This window comes from Tasmannia lanceolata, unplaced genomic scaffold (assembly GCF_043159265.1).
Source record: "Tasmannia lanceolata isolate RefF3 unplaced genomic scaffold, GAP_Taslan_0.1 ptg000008l, whole genome shotgun sequence".
Taxonomy (NCBI): domain Eukaryota; kingdom Viridiplantae; phylum Streptophyta; class Magnoliopsida; order Canellales; family Winteraceae; genus Tasmannia; species Tasmannia lanceolata.
Window position 1 is genome coordinate 45,936,766 of NW_027518685.1, and position 27,307 is coordinate 45,964,072.

General features: G+C 40.0%; 1 protein-coding gene across 3 annotated transcripts in view; it reads right to left on the reverse strand.

The window, feature by feature from the left end:
• The window catches only part of LOC143885334 (Glycosyl hydrolase family 47 protein), a 108,058-nt gene that overhangs the window by 30,381 nt on the left and 50,370 nt on the right, over window positions 1-27,307 (reverse strand). For all 3 annotated transcript variants that reach the window (XM_077389464.1, XM_077389463.1, XM_077389462.1), the window contains exons 6-9: window positions 15,925-16,015; window positions 5,440-5,495; window positions 2,066-2,138; window positions 35-144 (exon numbers count right to left, since the gene is read on the reverse strand). In XM_077389464.1, the coding sequence (XP_077245579.1) occupies window positions 35-144; window positions 2,066-2,138; window positions 5,440-5,495; window positions 15,925-16,015 (330 nt within the window). The remainder of the gene's footprint in view (window positions 1-34; window positions 145-2,065; window positions 2,139-5,439; window positions 5,496-15,924; window positions 16,016-27,307) is intronic.

Below are 27,307 nucleotides of genomic sequence, written 5' to 3' on the forward strand. Positions count from 1 at the left end.
ATCTTTTAATGTTAGGAAACAAAATGAATGTTACCTTTTGAGTCCATTCACCTGTGAAAACATTGATATGAGCACCAACAAGGTTAATTTTTGATCTCCGGGCCCATATCCCATGCACTGCATTCTTCGTAACTTGCTCAAAAACTGCATAATCAAGAAAGCAATCATTTTCATTACGTATAGGATGAATAGTTAATCTATGATGAAATTCTACATATTATGTATAAACACATCTTTAAGAAAATGACATATCATATGGGATGCAAAGGAGTCCAGCTCAAGTAGACGGTTCTCTTTTATTTTTGAGCGATAACAAATGACAACATGTAAAATAAGAATAAACAGTACAATATAAAATCGAACAAGATGGACAAAAAAAACCCGGAAAATTACAGAAATGATTTTATACTTTTGTAGCCAATCTAAGACCACTTCTATCCACTCCTGTACCAGCTAGTCCACATCTGCCATCTCATCGGCAAATCTTGGAATATTACTATACCTCAAGGAAGTCAACTACAAATCTAGCACATTTGTAATGACTCTTACTAATCTCCATGGCCCCAGAGATGATCTCATACTGACACTATTACGTTCTTTGGGTCCCGTTCCACGACAAATGACAGTGAAATTCCTCCGTAAAAATATGTAAACCAGAAAGGAGAAGTCCCACTTTCATTTGTTTGAGTATGTACTCCCTATTGGACCCAGAAAAAGCTTTGATAATTTACCGGAAGTAATATCTAAAGACCCCACCAAAAACAGCTGGACCCGGATTCCCATAGTGAGATAGCATCGAAGTTGAGTTTAATGGTACTATGAATATGTTCCACTTTTGCTACCAACAATTATTGGCACAGTTTTCCAATTCCTAAGAACATTTAATGATAATCCACGAAGAATCTTCTTTTATACTTGCTGATCAAATTAAAGACATTTTGATCGTTATTATAATAATTCACATAGATTTTCTATTCTCATCACAGACTCTTTTATTTAGCTCCACCCAAATGAACCAAACTACTACATATGGGGCGCTTTCCAATAGTACCTTTGTGACTGAAATGTCTACTACAACCCATGAAAATATCAACCTCTGATTTGGAAATGCCAAATCAATGGCGAAACAAGATAATATATCACAATAAATCCTATGAGCCACTTTCCAATGGATAAATAAATGGTTTGCGGATTCTACTCTTACAAAGAACGCATATCATAGCTAATCGAAATCTCTCCTCCTTGAGCATATCGCATGTGGTAACCTTACACAAAATTGGCTTGCAACAAAAAGCCTCCACCTAAGGCGCACCCCCCACAGGCTTGAATGTAGAAGATGATGATGGTGATTCTTCTTCAATTTAGCCCAAGTTAATACTGACTAAAAGGAATTCAAAATGAAATGAAAACAGTAAGCTCTTTCCAAGATTTAATGAAACATATGCAGCACCTAACATTATAAAAATCACCTGAAGCATCCTAACCCCACTCTTCTACAAAGGGAAACAAATATAATGTTCTTATGGAATGAAAAAGATGAGATTACTTAACCAAAAAAATTCTTGTAATATTACAATCCATATAGCAGCACAAACAATGACATGAAATGTAATAAAAGAATCAAGGCATAAGCAAGGATTTAAATTTCGGTTTCGGTTTGGCCGAAACTGAAATTTCAGCCGACATCCCGAAATTTCGGCCGAAACCCGGTAAAAAAAAGAATTAATTAATTATTTCGGTAATTTTGGCCGAAGTTTCAGAAAAATACTAATTTTTTGAAAAAAAAAAATTGAATTTCTCGAAATTTCGGCCCGAGATTTTGGAAATTTTGGATTTCGCAAAATTTTGGTTTCGGTCCCAACCAAAATCTGAAATTTCAGTTTCGGTCCAAACCGAAATTTCGGAAGAAATTTAAAACCATGGGCATAAGCAAATGCTAAGCATACAATAAGCACAGAGGTATTGGAAACAAGACGTAATGTAAGTCAGCAGTGAGATAGACTTCAATAAAACAACCATGCAAAAATTTGGCAATTGGCGAAGAACAATGGGCATCATTTCTTACCAGGATTGTTTGTTAAGCGACTAAGTACCCCAAATTCTAATGTCAGAGTGCCACCACCAGCTGTTGATGTTATCTAAAAAAACAAAAAAAAAAATGAAATTTTATATCCATTACTACAAATAATGCAAGCATGGATAACAAAATATAAAAAGAAAAGACAAAAATTAAATAGCGACAACAAAAATCAGGAGAAATAGTAGAAAATAAATAGTCAGCATATTTTCTTGTATTGTGAGGAAATTGATGGTTGATTTTTATGTTGTGAAGGAATAAGAAACAGAGAGGAAAGGAAATGTGGTGTGGAGAGCAAAAGGAGAGAATGAGAATTGTTTGCCTTACATTAACTTTCATTATTACAAAGACCAAACTACCTTTAAAGAGGGCAAACAATAAAGAAAGTAAATCAAACACTTACATGACCATCTTCATACCAAATGTATACATGACATAATACAACACATTACAACACTCTCCCTCAAGCTGGGCCATATAGATTCGACATGCCCAACTTAAAACTAGTATGCTAAAAAATAGTAGGCCCTAAGACTACAGATATCAACAGCTGATGTGATGAGGGAACATAAGGAAGTGCTAATCCGCTAAGGACCCATCACATATCTTTTTCATGATGAAGTGAACATCAACTTCAATATCCTTACTTCACTCATAAAGAATTGCATCGGAAGCAATGTAGATAGTAGCTTGGTTGCCACAATTAAGAGGCATTGGATCCGTAATATGAAATCCTAACTCAGATATTAGGGAATGAAGCCATAGAAACTCATATGCGCCATGGAACACAGTCCTGTATTCTGTCTCAACGGCCGACGCGTGAGCGGAAGCGGAAAACAAATTATTGTTTCTTGCTCTTCCACACAACTAAATAGCTCCTGTTAGACTTGGATACCAGTCCAAGTAGACAAGAAAGATTGTATCATAAGAGGGAGGTCATACATCTATAGTGGCATGTGTACAAATACGATTCTCAACCATTGGAAACTTTGAAATAGGGGGAATCTGAAAATTGTCCGCAATCGATAATACTCGCCCGTATTATCTCAAACTTTGGGCGTAAATGCATGAGGAAATACATAACTCTGATAATCACTTGGAGTTTAATAAACTCCTTATACGTGACTTTGGAAATCATCTAAAGGGAGATCATATCATTCTTTGTCCATAGTGCCATGAATCGAGAGCAAAATGACTATATGTCCTTACAACAGTGGCAATATCACGAAAAATCGGACTCAAAATGAAACAATCTAGCTTGCATACTAGATGATAAATCATCTTTAAAACGACACAAATCTATTCACTTGTTCGATGGGCATGAAAGACTCCTCTCATATGGATAAGATATGTTAGGATGTGTTTGGATTGGATTTGGATTGTGTTTGCACATTCCTCTTTGAATTAGACTCAAACTCTCATTTTGTGGGCCCATATTCCAGAAGCCTTATCTTATTCCTGTTACAATGTTTCTGGCTGATTTTGAAGCCCGTTTTTGGACTATTAGATGGAAGAATATAGAAAAGTCATAAACTAGAAAGTTGTAGCTCTTTGAAAGTTGTTTCCAACGAATATTTACACTCTTGATTTGGTGAAGTGGTTGAAGAGTTATGGCTGTTTTGGTGGAAGGTGATGAAAAGGAAGAGAGAAAAGGGAGAGAAGAAAGAAAAGGAAAGAAAGAGGGGAAAAATAAAGGAAGATCCCATGGAAATTTTCAAGAAGTTTCCACAGAAAATGGGAAAGGAGAAAAAGTGAAAAATGAGTAGGGAACAACTAATGAACCTCCCGAGAAGCCCCTGGAAATGGGAAAAACCTCAGAAATGAAAGAAAGTCCCGAAAATAAGAGAAATTTTGTAATTTTCCTAAAGTAAGAAAATGCCTAATTAAATAGGAAATTGTAATTGGAGTCCATAATAGATCAATTAATTATCAATTAAAAGCACTCATGTAACAAAAAGGGATAAGTCTAACAGGCTGAACTGATTTCCATCGCAACATAATTTTTTTTTAAACAATTGAAAATTGATCAACGGGTCAAAAGTCATACGAATTTCGGTCACAAAATTATAAAGGTGCATCTCATAGATTCACAATAAACTGAACTGTTCTAAGCATAAATTCAGATTTAAAAAAGATCATAAACAAATCAAAGATGGGTTGCAATCAACAAGGAAACACTTCAACTAGATGCCAATTCCACGAGGGGGACAGAGATTTAGGGTTTCCTCAACCAAACCTCCTGAAGAGGTGGAGGAACAGGCTGCAGCAAGTCAGTCTGACTGCATTATTGCAATTAGGGCTCCCTCACCCAAATCTCACTAAGAGATGGAGGAAACACCCTACAAGTACACAAAGGTATGAGTAAAACATTAGAAAGGAAAATCTGAGCTTCAAATCCCATAGCAGGGGTATACACACCAGACCCAATCAGGAAAACTCCATGGCCATAAGGTTGGATCTTTATGAAATTTAAGAAAATCATTCTTTCCTTCACAAACTGGTACATTGGATCTTTAATGGCTCTCTGATACCAAGTGAAGATTTCCACTAGTTAAGTAGGAAGTGAAAAGGAGAAGAGAGAATAGAGAAAGGAAGAAGCCAACAAGATGAACTATTTGAAGATTTAGGAGTTCAATTCTGAACCTACAATTTCTCTCTTTACTTCTATATGCATAATATAAATAAATACATCAAGTTTTTCTTCTTACAGTATTTTCCTTCGTATCTTGACCATCTTGGTCGCCTTCTTTAATAAAATCGGCTATCATTTTCAATAAATCAATAAATAAATACATCAAGTACCCTTGGGCTGCACAGAAAACTGAAGGACATACAAGTACTCAAGGTTTTAAATTTTGGCCGAAATACCGAAATTTCGGATTTCGGTTGGGACCGAAACTGAAATCCACTAAACCTGAAATTTCCCAAATTTCGGACCTCCAATTTCGGTATTAATTTCAGAAAAATGATTTTTTTTCACAATATTACTAATTTACTGAAATTTCGGCCGAAATTTCGAATTAAAAAAGCAATTCATTTTTTTTTTCGAATTTCAGCCAAGGCCGAAACCGAAACCGAAACCGAAATTTAAATCCTTGCAAGTACTCTAATATAATGACTTATATACACTCATACACAAAAGTATGACAAGCATATACCAAACCAAACCCCACGACTTAATATACACTATATAATAGGTATATACACGCGCATATAAGCTAATTTCCACTATGCACGAATCAATCACTGTAACAATCATTGAAAAGGGTCAACAGTGATAGCTTCCAAATTTGAAGCAATGGCACAAGCTTTGAAATAAGAAGTGACATTAAAGAGAAGCAGGCATAGCATTGAAATCTTGCCTTGCTTTCGTTTTCATCAACTCCATGCAATAGATTGACAGATCCAAATGGGATTCCTGCAGTGTATCAGAACTTGAAAAATCATAATACAACAATCGAGGATCTATCTAAAAACATCACATGTTTGCAATGTCAGAAGAGGAATGAAGGATTACAATAGCCAGTAAAAAAATATAAGAAAGAGTTCACTGACAAATCATGTTTAAAATAGTATTTTAGCTTACAAGACTGCATATCATATCACGTGCAATAAACCCATAGTCTTGTAAGCTAAAATACTATTTTAAACATATTGTAACTTATTCAAATAAATAAATTATGTGCCACAAAATATAAAGTAAGAGCCTAATTCATTTATTAGTTACAAAGAGAGTACTCTATTTGTATGATACCATTTAATCCTAACATTCTTTAGATTTTGGTTCTCAGCCCTGTTGTTTTTATCATTTCATATAAACATTTTTTTTTTTAATTATTTCACCTGAGGGGGATAATAGGGGTCAATACAAGTGTGAGTTGAGTCAGGTTGGCCGGAAGCCCAACTTACATATGGGTTGGGTCGGAAATACCAATCCATTGGATTGGTTGTCTGAGTGTACCCCTTAGCAAAAAGCGGGCGGGCTTTGAGACGTTCAATAGACCCATCTGGTAGATACTTGATGGCAAAGACCCAACAACAGCCAACAGGTTGGGCACCAGAAGGAAGAGAAAGCAACTGCCATGTTTTATTAGAGTCAAGTGCAGCCATCTTAGAATCCATAGCAGCCTTCCATCCAGGATGATTGAGAGCATCTGCAACTGACTTAGGCAAAGTAATCGGAGACATGCTAGAGCCAAAGGACTGAAAAGATGGTAAGAGATGCTCATAAGTAACAAAATTAGAAATAGGATGAGACACAATACGTGATCTAGTCCAGGATGCAATAGGTGAATCATGAGTAGGAGAACAAATACCTGAAGGTTGACAATCCGACTGTGGAAGAGGATCAGTGGGCTGAGATGGTGCTTCAGTCATCGAAAGAGCGACCTGACGAGGTCCTCGAGTAAAAGTTTTCAATTCAGAATCCTTAGGGTCCACAGGAGAACTTGTGGCAACGTCTGGAGCACCCACATGACCTGGCAAAGAATGACCCAACACTAAAGGAACAGGAAGGTTAGGGATGTCAACATGTAACTGAGGACCTGGGCTAGACAAATAAGGTTGGTCCTCAAAGAATGTGACATCCACAGAAACATATGTCTTTCGAAGGCGAAGGCTATAACATTTATAACCTATTTGGGTTCGAGATTAACCCAAGAAGATGCACTTCTCTGCCCGAGGGTCTAACTTGTCAAGTCCTGGAAACAATTTATGAATAAAACACGTACATCTAAAGACACGAGGCATTCAAGGAAACAGATCTCCAAGAGGATACAATACAGAAAATGGCGTTTGACTAGATAAAACTGAAGAAGGAAGACAATTACTTAGGAAGCATGCCGTGAGGGCTACATCTCCTCAGTGAATCTTAGGAACCTTCATCTGAAACATAATCGTATAAATCATATCCAACAAATAACGAATTTTCCTTTCAGCGACACCATTCTGTTGTGTTGTGTGTGCACAAGACGACTGATGAATGATACCAGGAGAGGAAAGAAAATCATCAAAGCCATTATCCACAGAAAAATATTCCTTAGCATTGTCAGTACGCAAACAATTAATCGTACATTTAAATTGATTTTCCACCTCAAAATAAAAATTACGAAATGCATTAAACACTTGAGATCTATCTTTAAGTAAAAACAACCACGTGGTCCTCGAATAATCATCAACAAATATGATAAAATATTTATGTCCATTTAACGAAGTAGCTCTAGCAGGACCCCAAACATCATAATGTATAAGCTCGAATGGACGAGACACTCGACTACTAACTCGAGAAGGGAAGAACACACGATGGTGTTTTCCCAACTCACAGGACTCGAAATGAAAAGATGGAATTGGAGTTGAAACGAACGAAGATTTCCAAATCATATACACAATGCCACTGATAGGCATCCACCGAAGTACGAAGAGCGACACCAGTACTAGCCTGATCAAGGTAGTAAAGGCCATCAATCTCACGGCCCAAGCCAATCCTCGACCCAGTCTTCATGTCCTGAAAAGCACAATGAGAAGAAAAAATGAAACAGAACAGTTAAGAGACTGCGTTAATTGACGAACAGATAATAAATAAACAGGAAAAGACGGGACATGTAGAATGGAAGACAAGTGAAGACTCGTCAAGATGGAGACTACACCCATGCCAGAAACAGGGGATGTAGTCCCATCAGCCAAGGTAACAGTACGAGGACCCATAAACGGAACTGACTGGAAAGAAGAGAGAATGTTAGGATTACCAGTCATATGGTGTGAGGCTCCTGAGTCAATGAGCCATGGACTAGAACTACCAGAGAGAAAACATGAGGGGCTACCTTGATGCGCAAATGTGGCAGTGGGCTGCTTTCCTTTGTCTCGGATACAGAGAAATTCCTCATATTCCGCACGAGGGACAACCAGAGTATCAGGCATCACAGATGGAGCATCAGAAGAAGAAATACCATCAGAAACAGTAGCAGAAGCATTCACAGTTCTGTAGGGACGAAGCTCAGCTATAAATCGTAGCAATAATCAACGGTATGTCCATCCCTACGACAATGACTGCAAAAATGGGGCCCACGACCACCACCATCCCGGCCTCCCCTATCTCTCGGCAACCACTACGGCCACAGCCATGAGCACCACCATCGCGATCGCGCCCAAAATGACCACCACTACGACCACGATCGGCCCCAACATATGTCACATGAGCCGACCCATCCACCATAGGATCACCATGTTGAACCACTCGCATACGCTGCACACGGGAGAAGACATCTGCCAAGGTGGGAAGCGAACCAGAACTAACAAGCTGCTGACGAAGCTGGAGATAGCTAGGCTCCAAAGAATCAAGAAACTGAACAACTCTCATCTCTTCTTGACACTTTTTAAGAACCTCAGGATCGACAGTAAAGGGCAACAATAAGTCAAGCTCCTGACAGAGAGCAAGGTAATCACTGTAATGGGACGCTACCAGTTTGTCTCCTCGCTAAAGACCAAACCAATCTGGAAAACGATCACAGATACGGGTCAGATTATCCACCCCTGAATACATCGTAGATGCTTGCTCCCGGATTTCTTTCGAGGAGTGAAGATACGTCATGGAAGTGGCTATATGGGGTTCCATACAACCCCATGGAAATAAGCAAACCACAGCATCATCTTTACGCAACAGTTCATATGACTTGTCAGTACTAGCCAGAGGAGGGTGCTCAAGAAAACGTATCTTCCTACGACCAAGTAGATAAGTAGAGATAGCCATCTTCCACGGGGGATAATTTGTTCCGTCCAATTTAATGGACATCATCAAAAGAGGAGGCTCAACATGAGAGTAACTAGACTAAGCATCATATGACGAAGGACGAGTCGCATCAACCTTAAGAGCAGACAGTTGTCGAGCGGAGGGGTCCACAGACTCCATACCAAGAGCAACACAACAGAACAACCAACAAATATAATCCAACCACAACACAAAAAGAGAGCCTCCAACACCGCACTCAACAACCTACCGCAACAGCCACACTAACGCCACCAATAAGTATCACAATCCCTAACACAAGCAACCACACAGAGGGCAGAACATATGTAGCAAACCATCCACAATACAATCACCAAGACGGTGCCAACAACACCAACAACAACCAACCACACAGGCAATACATGTACCCTCCAATAATTGTCTACGACCAATCACAACACCACTAGCACAGTGATCGAAATAAGCACGAACCAAGAACTCATGCGAAAAAAAGGGTCTAAATCATAAAGAAAAGGTATGGAAGGTGCTGATTTTTAAAGAAGCGAGGTGATGATAGAAGGTAATTACCCACCTCGAGTGTAGAGGTCTCAAACAATTACATAGAGAAGCTAGGGTTAGAGTTTTAGTCAAATTGTGTAGGGTATGGAATGAGGGAACAACACAAGATGGGGAAGAGAGAAGTGGGCGAAAATAAAGGGCGGGGTAGGGGAAAGGTGAGGCTAGGGTTAGGGTTGGGTTAGGACGACCGACGGAGATGAGAAGAGAAAACCCAAAAAAAAGAGGCAAAATACAAAAAAATTAGGGTTTTCGAATAAGACAAAACAGAAGTGGGGGGGCGGGGGGAAGCTAAAAAAGGTAGAGCGATGGGGCTTGACGAGCATTTGGGCTAATATGGCTAAATGATTAGGGTTGAAACCCAAAAAAATTGAAAAACGGAGACAAAGAAGGGAATAATGAACCTTTTTGTTGATGTGGATCTCTCACACCATCAGCTCTGATACCATGTTGATGTTCAACATCATGGATGAGAGAGAAATAGTGAGAAGGAGATGAAGTGAGAGAGGGAGAAAGAGAGTGCGGGAGTTAGAGGAGAAGGGGCGTGAGTCTGGAATGCGTTAAAGCATTCCCTCCTCCATACAATATATTTATTATAATAAGTCATATTATGACCATAATACCCTTAGTACATTTAACACTCCCCCTCAAGCTGGAAGGTATATATCATATATTCCAAGCCTTATACAAGAATCTTTCAGTTTTACACTGCCCAATGGCTTGGTAAACATATCTGCAAGTTGATCTGCAGATCGAGTAAACACTGTGCAGATCTCGTCGCTCTGAAGTCGATGACGAATGAAGTGACAATCAACTTCAATATGTTTGGTCCGTTCATGGAAGATTGGATTCGTTGCAATATCAATTGCAGCTCTATTGTCACAAAACAACCGTATTGGAGATGTAGATGAAAAACCAATCTCTACTAAGAAGGATCAAAGCCATATTAGCTCCCCACTTGAATATGACATGGCTCTATACTCAGCCTCTGCACTTGACTTGGACACAACATCTTGCTTTTTACTTCTCCAAGACACCAAATTACCTCCTACAAACGTGCAATATCCCATAGTTGATCTCCTGTCAGCAAGAGATCCTGCCCAATCTGCATCAGTAAAACTTTCTACCTTTTCATGTCCATACTTTCTGAAGGATAGCCTTTACCTTAAGTACCCTTTAAATATTTTATAATCTGAATGACAGCAGCCCAATGGGAAGTACGTGGAGTATTAATAAACGACTAACCATACCAACTGCAAATGATATATCTGGACGGGCTACAGTCAAATAGATTAGTTTCCCAACCAGTCTTCTATATCGACCCGGATCATTCAGCAACTCTCCTTGATCGGGAAGAAGTTTAACATTTGGATCCATAGGGGTAGTCGTAGGTTTCACCCCCATTGAGCTTGTCTCCTCTAAGATGTCCAACACATACTTTCATTGTGACAAAAATAGTCCATGACGAGACCGTGCTACAATGTCATCAACACCAAGGAAATATCTGAGCTGCCCCAAATCTTTAGTGGAAAACTGTCCTTGAAGAAAGGACTTTAGATTTTGGATGCCAGACTTATCATCTCCTGTAATTACAATGTCATCAACATACACTATCAGGAGAATATACCTAGAATCAGATCTGTGACTGAACACAAAACGATCACCAGCACAGTGCTTCAACCCAAAGCGCAAAACGGCAGCACTAAATCGTCCAAACGAAACCCTAAGCGATTGCTTCAGACCATAAATTGCCTTCTGAAGGCAGCATACTGAAGAGCACATCTCCCCCCGACCAACATACCCAGAAGGTTGCTCCTTATAAACTTCCTCTGAAAGATCGCCATGAAGGAAGGCATTCTTAATATCAAGTTAATACAGAGGCCAACCACGATTAACAGTTAAAGAGATCAAAACTCGTACTGACGGAATTTTGGCCACCGGTGACAAAGTCTCCTAACAGTCAACGCCAAATGTCTGAGTGTACCTCTTAGCAACAAGGCGGGGGGGCTTTGAGACGTTCAATAGACCCATCTGGTAGGTACTTCATGGCAAAGACCCAACAACAGCCAACAGGTTGGGCACCAGAAGGAAGAGAAACCAATTGCCATATTTTATTGGAGTCAAGTGCAGCCATCTCAGCATCCATAGCAGCCTAGCAGCCTTCCATCCAGGATGATTGAGAGCATCTGTAACTGACTTAGGCAAAGTAATCGAAGACATGCTAGAGACAAAGGACTGAAAAGATGGTAAGAGATGCTCATAAGTAACAAAATTAGAAATAGGATGAGCCACAATACGTGATCTAGTCTGGGATGCAATAGGTGAATCATGAGTAGGAGAACAAATACCTGAAGGTTGACAATCCGACTGTGGAAGAGGATCAGTGGGCTGAGATGGTGCTTCAGTCATCGAAAGAACGATCTGACGAGGTCCCCGAGTAAAAGTTTTCAGTTTAGAATCCACAGGGTCCACAGGAGAACTTGTGGCAACGTCTGGAGCACCATCATGACCTGTCAGAGAATGACCCATCACTAAAGGAACAGGAAGGTTAGGGATGTCAACATGTAACTGAGAACCAGGGCCAGGCAAATCAGGTTGGTCCTCAAAGAATGTGACATCCACAGAAACATGTCTTTCGAAGGCAAGGGCTACAACATTATAACCTTTTTGGGTTCGAGAGTAACCCAAGAAAATGGACTTCTCTACCCGAGGGTCTAACTTGTTAAGTCTTGGAGACAATTTATGAACAAAACACGTACATCCAAAGACACGTGGCACTAAAGGAAACGGATCTCCAAGAGGATACAAGACAGAAAATGGCGTTTGACCAGATAAAAGTGAAGAAGGAAGACGATTGCTTAGGAAGCATGCCGTGAGGGTTGCATCTCCTCAGTGAATCTTAGGAACCTTCATCTGAAACATAATCGTACGAATCATATCCAACAAATAATGAATTTTCCTTTCAACGACATCATTCTATTGTGATGTGTGTGCACAAGACGACTGATGAATGATACCAGGAGAGGAAAGAAAATCATCAAAGCCATTATCCACAGAAAAATATTCCTTAGCATTGTCAGTACGCAAACAATTAATCATACATTTAAATTGATTTTCCGTCTCAAAATAAAAATTATGAAATGCATTAAACACTTGAGATCTATCTTTAAGTAAAAACAACCATGTGGTCCTCGAATAATCATCAACAAATATGATAAAATATTTATGTCCATTTAATGAAGTAATTCTAGCTGGACCCCAAACATCAGAATGTATAAGTTCAAATGGACGAGGCACTCGACTACTAACTCGAGAAGGGAAGGACACACGATGGTGTTTTCCCAACTCACATGACTCGAAATGAAAAGATGGAATTGGAGTTGAAACGAACAAAGACTTCCGAAGCATATCCAAAGGTGGATGTCCCAAACAACAATGCCACTGATAAGCTACGAAGAGCAACACCAGCATTAGCCTGATCAAGGTAGTAAAGGCCATCAATCTCACGGCCCAAGCCGGTCTTCGTCCCAGTCTTCATGTCCTGAAAAACACAATGAAAAGAAAAAAAGGAAATAGAACAGTTAAGAGAGTGCGTTAATTGACGAACAAATAATAAATTAATAGGAAAAGACGGGAAATATAGAATGGAAGACAAGTGAAGACCCGTTGAGATGGAGACTACACCCATGCCAGAAACAAGGGATGTAGTCCCATCAGCCAAGGTAACAGTACGAGGACCCATTGACGGAATTGACCGGAAAGAAGAAAGAATGTTAGGATTACCAGTCATATGGTGTGAGGCTCCTGAATCAATGAGCCATGGACTAGAAGAACTACCAGAGAGAAAACATGAGGGGCTACCTTGCTGCGCAAACGTGGCAGTGGGCTGCTTTCCTTTGTCCCGGATACAGAGAAATTCCTCATATTCCACACAAGGGACAACCAGAGTATCAGGCATCACAGATGGAGCATCAGAAGAAGAAATACCATCAGAAAAAGCAGCATAAGCATTCACAGTTCTGTAGGGACGAAGCTCAGGTGTAAATCGTAGCAATAATCAACGGTATGTCCATCCATACGACAATGACTGCAAAAACGAGGCCCACGTCCACGGCCACCACCATCCAGGCCTCTCCCTATCTCTCGGCCACCATTACGGCACCACCACCAACGCGATCGCGCCCAAAACGACCACCACCACGACCACGATCGGCCCCAACATATGTCACATGAGCCGACCCATCCACCATAGGGTCACCATGTTGAACCACTCGCATACGCAGCACACGGGAGAAGACATTTGCCAAGGTGGGAAGCAAACAAGAACTAACAAGCTGCTGACGAAGCTGGTGATAGTCAGGCCCCAACGAATTAAAAAACCGAACAACTCTCATCTCTTCTTGACGCTTTTTAAGAACCTCAGGATCAACAGTAAAGGGCAACAATAAGTCAAGCTCCTGACAGAGAGCAAGCTAATCACTGTAATGAGAAGCTACCGGTTTGTCTCCTCGATGAAGACAAAACCAATCTGAAAAACGATCACAGATACGGGTCAGATTATCCACATCGTAGATGCTTGCTCCTAGATTTCTTTCGAGGAGTGAAGATACATCATGGAAGTAGCTATATGGTGTTCCATACAACCCCATAGAAATAAGCAAACCACAGCATCATCTTCACGCCACAGTTCATATGACTTGTCAGTACTAGCCGGAGGAGGGTGCTCAAGAAAACGTATCTTCCTACGGCCAAGTAGATAAGTAGAGATAGCCATCTTCCACGGGGGATAATTTGTTCCATCCAATTTAATGGACGTCATCAAAAGAGGAGGGTCAACATGAGAGTAACTAGACTGAGCATCATATGACGATGGACGAGTATCATGAACGTTAAGAGCAGACAGTTGTTGAACAGAGGGGTCCACAGACTCCATACCAAGAGCAACACAACAGAATAACCAACAAATATAATCCAACCACAACACAAAAAGAGAGCCTCCAACACCGCACTCAACAACCTACCGCAACAGCCACACTAACACCACCAATAAGTATCACAATCCCTAACACAAGCAACCACACGGAGGGCAGAACATATGTAGCAAACCATCCACAATACAATCACCACCGCGGCGCCAACAACACCAACATCAACCAACCACACAGGCAATACATGTACCCTCCAATAATTGTCTACGACCAATCAAAACACCACCGGCACAGTGATCGAAATAGGCACGAACCAAGAACTCATGCGAAAAAAAGGGTCTAAATCATAAAGAAAATGTATGAAAGGTGCTGATTTTTAAAGAAGCGAGGTGATGATAGAAGGTAATCACCCACCTCGTGTGTAGAGGTCTCAAACAATTACATAGAGAAGCTAGGGTTAGAGTTTTAGTCAAATTGTGTAGGGTATGGAATGAGGGAACAACACAAGATGGGGAAGAGAGAAGTGGGCGAAAATAAAGGGCGGGGTAGGGGATAGGTGCGGCTAGGGTTAGGGTTAGGTTAAGACGATTGACGGAGATGGGAAGAGAAAACCCCAAAAAAAGAGGCAAAATACAAAAAAATTTGGGTTTTCGAATAAGACAAAAAAGAAGAAGTGGTGGTGGGGGGGGGGGGGGGAGGGGGGGGAGGCGAAAGCCAAGAAAGGTAGAGGGATGGGGTTTGACGAGGGTTTGGGTTAGTATGGCTAAATGATTAGGGTTGAAATAAAAAACCCAAAAAATTTGAAAAACGGAGACGAAGAAGGGAATAATGAACCTTTTTGTTGATGTGGATCTCTCACACCATCAGCTATGATACCATGTTATGTTCTACATCATGGATGAGAGAGAAATAGAGAGAAGGAGATGAAGTGAGAGAGGGAGAAAGAGAGTGCGAGTGTTAGAGGAGAAGGGGCGTGAGTCCGGAATGCGTTAAAGCATTCCCTGCCCCAAACGATATATTTATTATAATAAGTCATATTATGACCATAATACACTTAGTACATTTAACACATATCATGTAAAAATACAAATTGATAGTAAGTTTTATCTTTTAATTGCGTTGATAGAAACTAGAATACACCAAAAAGTATTGGGATAGGAATTGTAGAGACTTGGGAATATTTTGGAGAATTATGGCATTGTGAAACTCAAGCATTGAAAGGGAATCACACCGAATGCAGATTTTACTGTTCTCCGATTGGTAGGTTCGGATCTGGAACCACGGGGTAGGGAGGAATCCTGGTTGGGAAAGACCAAACAAGACCAAATCAGGGCCCAATTGAATAACTAGATGCAAATATAAACTTAGGAGCTATCATATATCATTTGGTTTGGATTCCTACAATTTCCTATTGGCATCTAATCCAATTTTTAAAACATGATACTGGAATGACCTTAATTGTTCTTTCTTTCTTTTTTTTTTAAATCATGGCCTTAATTGTTAAAATTCAATCACCATCCCTATCATGATGCAGTTGCCATTGGTCTAAGTTTCTAACACATGTCAGTAGATTCTGAAAGGAATTCGACATCTATGATAAAAAAAAATTTGAGAAAAAGTACCTGTAGGAGTTTCAAATGCAGGTAACAATCTTAGGGCCAAATCCTCAGATAGATGCAACAATTGATCATCATAGGACTGAATTTTCATCCCCTAAAAAGAAGTTAACCAAATAGTCAATACAAATCTTTTAACATCATGACCTACATAATGAATAATGCATGTTCTGTTAAAAGGAAAGACCGATGATGAGTCTCCAGAACCAAAGTCCATTTTGTAAAGCATCTTACACTGACTAGTGAGAACAGATAATTTGAATTGGCGAGGGAACAAATTTTTTTCTACCAACAAAATCCCCATATGTAATAATTTTGAACATATGTAGAACTCAGGCAGAAGACATTCACTGCCAATGATTAAGAACTCAGCCATACAAGATACAAGTACAAGAACTAACGAATAAAACTTTGCTGATGTCTGCCAAGCAGAAATACATTACAAAAACAATGTAAACAATGTTAATGAGAAAAAACAAGCAAAAAGACTCATAATTTTGCACATCCTGACTTTAAATAAAAAGAAAAATCAAGAGCAGGAAATGACGATCAAATGTCTATGTAACTTTTTAATTAGATTTGCATGGGGTTACCTTGATTCCGAACCTTTGGATCTCTTCTTATCTTTAATATAAGGATTGTTATCTATGTTAACTGGACGTGGCTATGGGCATTCGATACGATAAAAGATAGAAACAGGGAATCACTAAGCCCCAAAATCTCAGTGTTATGATCTGACCTGCAAAGAGAAAATAACCCACAATCTTAGTGAATACATCAGCAAGTTGTTCCTCTGGCTTAACATAGGTGTAACCACCTTTTGCTCATCAGCAAATCCCTGATAAAATGACAGTCAACTTCAATATACTCAATCCTCTCATAAAAAATAGAATTGTGTGTGATGTAGATGGCTGCTTGATTATCACACCACATAGTCATAGACTCACAGCACTTCTAATAGCAAAAGTCATTTCTTGTAAAAGAGACTTCACCCACATAATCTCACAAGCTGTATAAGTCACAGCTCTATATTCTGCTTGGACTGGACCTTTTTTTTTTGTAAGATGACACATATATTCATACTAAGCATTACAACTGAAAGGGGCCAGGAGTCCCCCCACAATACGAAGTATGAGGAGGCAAAAGAGCAACTCCAATGCCAAGAGAAAAAAGAAAAGTAAAATCCTCGATTTACAAGAGCCTAATAAGACCTCCAGTGAGGTATTCAAACACCATCCAATATTCCAAATGATCCCCCAAAAGCCTTCATTATATACATCTAACCAACCTTGAGTCAAACCAAAGTCTCAAAAATAGAGGCACGACGAAAATTATCAGAGGAATAAATCCCTCAAGCAGCGAAGAACCAAAGCCCCTCAGCACACTCAGATAATCCCACTACCGCCCAAAAACCCATTACTTAAATCCAATAGATCGAGCTCTAAACAGACCAACAGAAATTCTAACTTCCCCGATCCACATTCCTTCCAACAACAACGTCTGACCACAGAAAGCCAGAAACCACTATTCCCCTTTTAGAAGACCAGCCAAAAAACCCCAAAAATCCTGAACCAGAACCTATTTAGAAATCGAGAAGCTCCTCATCATTTCTTCAAAGGTTTAAGCTTCCTACTTCCCCTGCCCAGTGTCTACCCTTTTTCAGCGGCATCTTGTTTCTCTATGTCAAGGAGCATCTCTTTCGTCTTCTCCATATTATCTTCGAATCCAATGCCCAAAGCCTTGCCCACTTTTGACATCTCACCAAATTCCTCCATGAATGCCTGCTTCTCCTCTGACAATTCCAAATCCTTCCCCACCGAAGGCAGCCTTTAATCTCTCCACTGAGATCTACATCCATTGAGTCCCTAGAAATATCGGTCTCTCGGGAAAGCCCCTCACTGGCGTCATCCTTCCAGTCTTCTTCAAATTCTGACTCCTCATCAAGAGCCTTCTTCTCGTCCTCCATGGATTTTTTGAAGTGGGGGAGTTCATGAAGTGGAACATAGATTTCCTCCAAAGTTTTCTTGCCAGTTAGAGCTTCCAGCTCCTTTTCCTTCCCTTTGGCTTCTTCTTGGAGTCTCTTCCACTGGAGTTCTAAATAAGCCTGTGTTACCTCCCTTTTGAGGCTGATTCCTGACATTTCCTCTTTTTGCCCAGTCCATGTCTTTTGAAAGACCTCTTTTCCTCCACAGCCAATCCTTCCTCGCTAGCTTCCTTTTACCTTTATAATCCACTTTCTTTCCCTAATTTGAAGAAGCGGAGCCCCCATCCATGTTGGATTTTTCTAGCAGATCGAGAATGATGGAGACGAGTTTCCTTTTTTTCGTTTCTTCTCGAGTCTGCTAGTATGCCTTCTCTCCCTCTTTTTATACAAAAAGAGACCAACCTCTTTGTCCGTCATTAAAGGCTGTCTCGAGTTATTATTATACTTGAGCCCATAATCGCTATGCATGTTGGGGGGCAATATTAGTACGAAACCCTTTCGAATACTTCTTTATGTGCTCGCCACGTCTTCCAGATTGGGAAAGCAAAGCAAAAGATCTCTGACTCCCTTTTCGAAGATCCTTGTTATGATCGATTTTTACGATACCAGAGGAATTGACAGCCTCATCACGCATCGGGACTCGGTGTGTGATGGAGTCGATTTTCCTACCATGTTTCGTCTCCCCTCTTCTTTGGGTGACCACACTTGAATGCCACATGTACGCACATTTAAAGCTTCATGCTTAGCCATCTCAGATAGCCGACTTTCTTTGGCTCCAGGTTGCCTTGACCTTAGCATGCCAGCCAAGGAGGATTCAGCCCTATTAGATCCTAATTCAAATTTCAAATTAGGATGCAACAGTCATTTTTCCTCCAACTGAGAGAGAGAGAGAGAGAGGTTTTTTAGCTTTCCTAGCCTCAACACCGGCGGACTTCTCCTCCGGTACCAGAGTACTAGAATTATGTGATACCCCTCCAACTGTATTGGGTTCAATACCCATGAGAATCTTCTCATTCTCATCCTCATATCCTCCATTAATAACTTCTCCAACATGCATACCCCTAACACGAATTAAATAGCTTCTACCCTCCTCCTTTATTTTAATAAATGGTACCGCACATTTCAGATGAAAGGTAAGAACCTTAGCCGAGGCAAATTCCTTACTTCCCTGACAATTGAACTTGAAGAACCTGCGCTAAGATCTTACGTAAAGCTTTGACGGTAGATAGAGACCACGCATGGAGAGGAATGCCGTAGAATCTTAGGCAAATCATCTTTGCTCCAAATTGCATAGCCAAGTTCTAGGATTGAAGGGAAGATATACAACTTCTCATAGCATCTCCACCTTGATGAAGGACCCAGGTTGCTTGCTTCTACGATTCAAATCAGAATAGAATCTCCGTTGAATTGATTACAATGGGTTTGGGAAGTTGAGAGATATTCCATGCTTTTCTAGCCCACTGCCAAACCTCCTCAAGCTGCCATGAAGATCCTTTCATGCATCCCACTAAGCACTTCTTAAGGGCCTTCTTACGCTCCTCTACCTCTTTTCCAGGTAAGGTAATTTTCGGATGTCGCCCATTCAGACCCAGATCAGGATCGTCCTCCATCACACCCTTCCCCTGCAGTACATGATTAACCTCCACTCCTTCTATTCCTTCCTCTCTAATCAGCAAGCATTTTCTACAGTAGCTCAGTCTGCCAAAGTTATAGTATCCACAGTCTCTCCATTTCCAATCTCCAACCAGAGATTGATTTAAGCATCCCTCAACCCATCTTCCTGATTCTCTTCTGTGACCAGATAGATTTCTCCTGGCAATATCTGGCCTCTCCCCCTCACTACCCGATCCACCACACCCTTCCCCCACAGTACATGATTAACCTCCACTCCTTCTATTCCTTCCTCTCTAATCAGCAAGCATTTTCTACAGTAGCTCCGTCTACCAAAGTTTCAGTATCCACAATCTCTACATTTCCTCTCCAACCAGAGATTGATTTAAGGTCATGTTTAATCCCTCAACCCATCTTCCTGATTCTCTTCTGTGACAAGATAGATTTCTCCTGGCAAGATCTGGCCTCTCCCCCTCACTACCCGATCTATAGGCATACGCACGGAGCTCCTCGGCGAGGACCAAGGAGATGTATTTATACTCTTCCCATTGCCTAGAAGTATAAGACTTTTCCTGCAACAATCTCTCTGAATCACCAACGATTGAAGAGCTTCAAAGACAGAATAGCTAGCCACTATGATGTCAAGATACACATCTTTCAGGCTCTCTATTCTGTACCCACAGCTACAAGTTCCCTTACTGATGTTACTTCCCAGAATGAGACTCCCATTCTAACTCCAAATAGAGGCTCTACATGTCTCTGTTCTGTACGCTATGGGCAACAATATTCATGGTCTCCATAGCCAAATCATGATTTGGAGCTAAATTATATGGCGGGCCTTCCCCAGTTTAAACTTGGACTGGATCTGGCCACCCTATTCTGCTTCTTACTTCTCCATGTTACAAAAACTTTCCAGCCATGAACCCACAATATCCAAAGGTAGATTTTTTATTAGATAGGGCTCAACCTATCAAGTTTGAGTTGTCGACTCTCACAGCCTTATTAAAAAGATATTGACTAGGCAAAACCAAGAGCATTTAGCAAATATTACATTGTCTATTAGTACATACAAGTAAATTTTTGAAGTAAAGTGCTTAGGAGGCCATTTCAAATGACGTTCTTTGATCTATTAGTGTTTCTCGTCGACCAGATAACTTATCTAGTCCGTCAACCAGAAACAGAGTGGGGCCCACGTTGTTTGGGTGATGCAAACCATTCATTTGATGGGCCCTGACATAGATAGGGTGTGCCCAAAAAATCATCTCCATTGATCAGCCAAACCCTTTGATTTATGGAAGTTTAAAATCTGTCCATTTTTTTTTTAAATTGACAAATATATTCATACCAGCAAAAATACAATGGGGACCAGTAATCCCACTGGATGTATAGAGTATGAATTGCCCAAGAGCATTCTCTTAGGTAAAAAAGAAAACCCATTCTTCTTGGAATTAAACTAGCTTCTTTACATTTTCCTTTACAATTTTCCAAAACACTGAACAAAATTATCCAGCACAAAAGCTGCCCATGGAATCCAGGTCCTTCATAGTAAATGGCCGCAGTATCTGCATTTCCTACCGCCATAGACTATCTTCTTCTAAGCACTCCCAAAGTCCTTCAAGCAGAAAGGCCAATTTAGGAAGGCCAATTTGCTCTACTGTTTATCCAACATCAGAGCCCCGAACCATGATCGATGGTCTAAGGACCTAACATTATGATCCGGGGGAATCCGTCAAAAAGGAGAGGATCTCTAACTTTTGAGAGCATTAAGTTCCCTTCTATTTCTTCCCAGGGCTTTTCCTTTTTTTAGCACGGAGTCTCTTTTTCCTATGTCTAGGAACATTTTCTTTGTTTCTTCAATATTTTCCCGATATCCTATTCCTACGTGATCTTCCAATTTAGTCATTTTTTCGAACTCCTCAGAGGATACCCTTTCCTCTGAATCAGATGAAACTCCTCTTTCCTCTTCTGAAGTCTCATCCCCAAGAGTTTCCGTCCCTCCTTCTACTAATAGCTGCTCCCCCCTCTCAATGCAAGATTTAATTTTCCCTCTGAGTTCCACTTCCATTGAGTTTCTTGCCGTTTCGGATCCTTCATCCGGGGGTTTTATTTCCATCAACTTTCCCCTCTCTCCTCCCTGATTAGCCTCCGGCCATTCCTTACTTTCCTGCCAATGCTTTTCATGTTGCTGATTGGGCGGGGGAACACTGCCTTAATTCGCCGGAGCCGGTTGCACCCTTCCTCTATTATACCCTTCCATGCTTTTTGATGCACCCTTCATCTTTTTTTGCACCCTTCTATTCTAAACCTCCACAAATCAAATTGTTAAGATGATCCTATGGAGATGATTTTTTGGGCACACCCTATCTATGTCAGGCCCCACCAAATGAATGGTTTGGATCACCCAAACAATGCGGGCCCCACTCTGTTTCTGGTCGATGGACTAGATAAGTGTGTGTGTGTGTGTGTGTCTATATACATATATATATCTGAAGAGAAAGTCCTAATTTTTTTATAATTTCCTTTAAAATCTGTCCTTTTAACGCGTGTACTTTGACGCTTATTTGCACGGTCCACCCCCTCTTTAAATTATGGAATTCCCTGACCCGCGTGTACTTTGTCTTTTCTCTTTCCCTCTACCCGCCATAAAAAAACCTCGATTCCCATCTCCCGCTTTCTCGACTAAACCCTAGAGATTTCAGCTAAACCCTAGAGATCACATCCGCGAAGCTCCAAAACCCTACGACGACCAAACGACAACAGAGAGAGTGGCATCGGATCTCTCGCCGACGCCGGCAATACAGAGACGACCTTCAAAGAGGTCAGCAGCCGGAGAATTCTCCGTAGCTATTCGAGCGCAAGGTGATCTCCGAGATCCGATATGTATGCCCGGAGGTAATCACTTTTTCCCAATCCAAAAAGAAGAAGAGGAGGTCAGTTTCTTTTTCCCCCTAGATTTCTTTGTCTTGTGTTTTTCTGCTTCAATTATTATTTTTCTCAGTTTTTTTCCAGTTTTTTGGCCTATATTTCGTTTAAGGGTTTTTTTTCCCATATATATATATATATGTATATATATATACATATATATATATATATATATGTATATGTATAAACCCGTAAACCCGTCCATTTTAACCTCCACAAATCGAAGGGTTAGGATGATCCTATATAGACGATTTTTTGGGCACACCCTATCTATGCCAGGGCCCATCAGATGAATGTTTTGCATCACCCAAACAACGTGGGCCTACTCTATTTCTGGTAGATGGGGGCATACCCTATCTATGCCAGGGCCCATTAGATGAATGGTTTGCATCACCCAAACAATGTGGGCCTACTCTATTTCTGGTTGACGGACCAGATAAGTTATCTGGTCCGACGGACCAGAAACACTTTTCCCATATAGGGTGTTGGTGGGAGCGTAAAGATCCAAGTTGAGGTAGGGGCTCGGAAGGAAGCGAGACCGTTGGTTCAGTTGTAGCAAGGCAGACTATTGGTTAAGTTAAACCAGATTTTAAACATTTGATTGGATGAGAGTAGCTTTAGGGTTGGACAGTTGGTGCTTCATTGACACTGCAAGGATGACAAATTCGATCATTTTCATAACTTCGTAGGTTTCCCAGAGGTATTTGTGTCTCTATTACAGTAGGCCTGAAGAATTTGGACTTCTGATTATCAAGACACGTTTTCAGTTAAGTCATTATTCAATCATCCTGTTGTGAAAGGAAATGATCGTGCTCTTTGGGGTTGTATTTGGAATCTACATATTGCTGCAACATTACAAGCATGTTAGACTGTGTCACTGAAGAATATCAATGCCCTTAGCATGCGTTTAGATTGCTGGAACAAGGCATTTGAATTGGCATCCTATTCTGATTCTTCCAATTCCGGTGTTTGGTTCAAAAAATGAATGGAATCAATGGAGCAGACATGATAGAGGGGTAGAATCAAGGGGGGAACGACCGGAATCTGTTTAAAAAAATTACCATTCCCTTTACAGAGGAATTGAAATAGGAATCGGAATAGGATACTGATTCCCATTCATGATTCCAGTAATCCAAACGCAGCCTTAATCTCTTGAAAAGGACGAAGTTTTGCTTGGTGAATATATGTGTTTTATGGAAAGAAGATGAGGAATATGGAAACCGAATTTTCATCCACTGCAAGACGAAGAGGAAGATTTGCAAACTATTCTCGATTGGTCGGTGCGTATTTTTTGGACTCCTTAGTCTTCTTTTAGAGGAAAGGAGGAAAGGAGGTGTTTTTGTCGTGGGGGTTGCATAATTGAATACATGTATACATGAGTTTCGAAACCTAGTCACATCAGGCCTTTACAATCCGCCGCCCTTTATGTGTGCCCTCATGAGATCCGATGTATTTTGATACTTGTACAAGAACTTAGCAATATTTCTAGCTACTTATTATATGTTGCACATTAAGCATCCCATCAACGTCTTCCAACGTAGATAGAATGTACAACACCTACTGTAATGAATATATAAGAGTAAGTAAATACTCCGCATTTCCGTAGTTTGATTCATTGTCAGTCGCAATAGGACCGCATTTTTTGGACACAATTCTTCAGTAAGACAATAAAAAATCAGCTGCTATGCAACATTTTCATTTTTCCTTCATAAAATAGGGACATAAAAAACGCTGTGCCCTTAACAAAATGCTGCCAAAGAATTTATAAATGGCCACTTCTTCAAGCCAATCATACGCCCGACATCAGCCCACATCCATAGTCAACAAATTCTTTTTCAGCCCAAACCCCAAAACGAGAAAACAAATGATGACTATTAGAAAGAGGACAGAGAAAAGAAGCCAGAAAAGTAGAGTTAAACAAAACAAGCTTCAAACTTTATAAGTGTTTGAGCTCCTCACAACATGAGGTTTCTTGGTAAGGCAACCTTGGCCTCAAGGCAACCTTCCCTCACAGTGAGCATGAAAAGCAGATCATGACAAGATTCCCCTCACTGTTAAAAAATGTAAGTTGTATTGGTGGATATGACTCACCCCATTCACACCCATATTCCCTCAAAGTGAGCATATCATGACAAGATTTCCCTCTCTGTTAAGATGTAAATTGCATCGGTTAAGGTTGTCTAGAAACTTCAGGTGGTTGTTTTCAGAGAGAGAGAGGTTCTAGGGTTTTAGAGAGAGAGAGAGAGAGAGAGAGAGCTTCTAGGGTTTTAAAGTGACCTTTACTTTTAGGTCTCTTATTGTAACAAGTTAATTATTAGTTTGTTATAACAGAAGTAATACATATTTAAGTCATAAAGTAACTTATTAGTTATTTATTTATCTTACTATAAAAATGTTATATTAATATTAGAGGAATTCTAGACTGAAGGGAGCCCTTGCAAAAAAGAGGTAAAAGGGCTCTACTATTGGCTACACATCACCATCATGCATTAATAACAGCTGAAAAGTCAAACGTGATGGTGATGTGCAGCCAATGGGGAAGCCCTTTCACCTCTTTTTTGCAAGGGCTCCCTTCAGTTTAGACTTCCTCTTAATATTAATATTATTTTAAGTCATAATTTTCTAAAAGATTTAGAATAATAAGATAAAATTAAATAGTATTTAATATACGGAAATTATAAAAATAATACTTTAAATAGATATCTACAAACTCGGAATAGAGCTCGGCAGAAATGCAAGAAAGGAAACCAGGTCTTACAGATTTCTGAACAATGAAGTTGCACCTCAAGAGTACTGGAAGTTTTCTCTGTCTCTTCAAAGAGATCTCCCGCAGGGTCGGTGGAGTATTAGGGTTTCTGGCATCTCGTGGGTTGGCGGAGTATTAGGGTTTGACTATTTAAAAGTTAGGTTCTAAATCCCATGTGGACGGTTCGACTAGTTGATAACAGTGGCGCTTAAATTGAATTACGAACTAAAGAAGTCACAGTTCCAGTGCCGTTATATTAGTTCCGGTGGCGTACCTAATGTTTCTGGTGGCGTACCTAATGTAAATTTCAAAATGGTCAACTTCTGGCGGCGTTAATTAATTTCTGGTGGCGTACCTATTGATAACGGTGGCATACCTAATGTAAATTTTAAAATGGTCAACTTCCGGCGGCATTAATTAATTTTCGTGGCGTACCTATTGATAACGGTGGCATACCTAATGTAAATTTCAAAATGCACAACTTCCGGCGGCGTAAAGTAATTTCCGATGGTCTACATATTGATAACGGTGGCGCACCTATTGTAAATTTCAAAATGGTCAAATTATGGTTTAAGTGATAATAGTGGTAAAACCGATCATCTTGCTGGTAAAACCGACTGAAGCTATGAAACGGAATCGGACGGATGATGCAGCCATCGGGGAAAGAGTACAGGTGCATTGCATCCAGCTTTGTATATGAAATATATATCTTATGGAAACCCTACCAATCCACACTTTCTTGTACTACTGTGATATTGCAGGGAAAGGGAAACGTTAAGTACGTGATGACTAGATGCTCTCCAAGGAATTTTGTGTCGCATCTTAAGTCTCTACAATTAGAGCTCAAGGATATTCACTATGATGCACTGTATAGAACTCTATTTGGACATCTATTTAAACTAGAAGGCCTTGTATTACATAAATCTATACTGACAATGCTACTAGGTTTGTGGGATTGTGAGAGCAATTCGGTTAAATTAGGTGGTCAATTAGTTCAGTTTGATGTATCCGACATTGCATTAGTATTAGGCCTAAATATCTGTAGCGAAAGAATATCGATGCCTTTTCCCTTAATATACACTTATCTAATGAACTGTTAAAGGTTGTAATAATTCCCAACAAGTTGCTACCATTCAACAAGAAAAGCATTTAATTAGCATTTCAAAACTTATACTCGGAAGAGAACTCATGCATGGTAGAAGGAATTCACTTGGCTGAGTCAATGATTAATGTGGATAATTTTTTAAACTCAGAAAAGTCAAAGGAGATTTGCTTGACATGGTAGGGAAAAAATCAGACAGAGACAAGAACTTGGCCAAGGTATAAGGTATTCAAATTTAAGAGCTCAATCGAGCCAACGATTAACTCTAGGAGTTTATACATAGTGCATTTAATAATGTAAGGATTGTAATTATCAAAACAGAATATCTTTCCCTTTAATGGAAGATATATAAATAACATAAAAAAATTTATACTATCTCATGATACAAAAAATATAGGTTTTTACGAAATAAATTAATTTGATGGGACATTATTGTGAATATATCATTTTAGATAGCGAATGTGATAGGTCTGATGATAATTGTCTATAAATCCAACTTATCAGCAATAACTCTCTTAGATAAATAACACTACGAACTCACAAGCATAAGGAATGGATTGCATCCGTACTTTTACTTGCTCAGTATCAAGACAAAGCAATGTTGAATGAGCCTTTGTTCGGGCTGCATGATCTATTTCGAGCCATTTTCAAAGTAGTAACGAAAGAACTTTCATGTAACAAAAAAAAAAGCATGCCATTACCAACAATTAGTACACCATCAACATGGGGAGATTAAGACATTACATTCCTCCTGTTATTTTCAATAGACGAATGATTTGAATACATTATAGAAAACCAGTGTTGCGTGGATTCGGATTCGCGTGTCGGGATCTGACACGGATTCGAGGTTTCGGATTCGGCAAACCCCCAAAAGTAGGTTTCGGACTCTGTAATTTATATATGTGTGTGTGTGTGTGTGTGTGTGTCTCAACTCATTTCATAGACACACACACACATATATTATATGAGAGAACATTTCCTACACACTTGTGTAGGTAAGTTACCTACACACTAGCTTAAAATA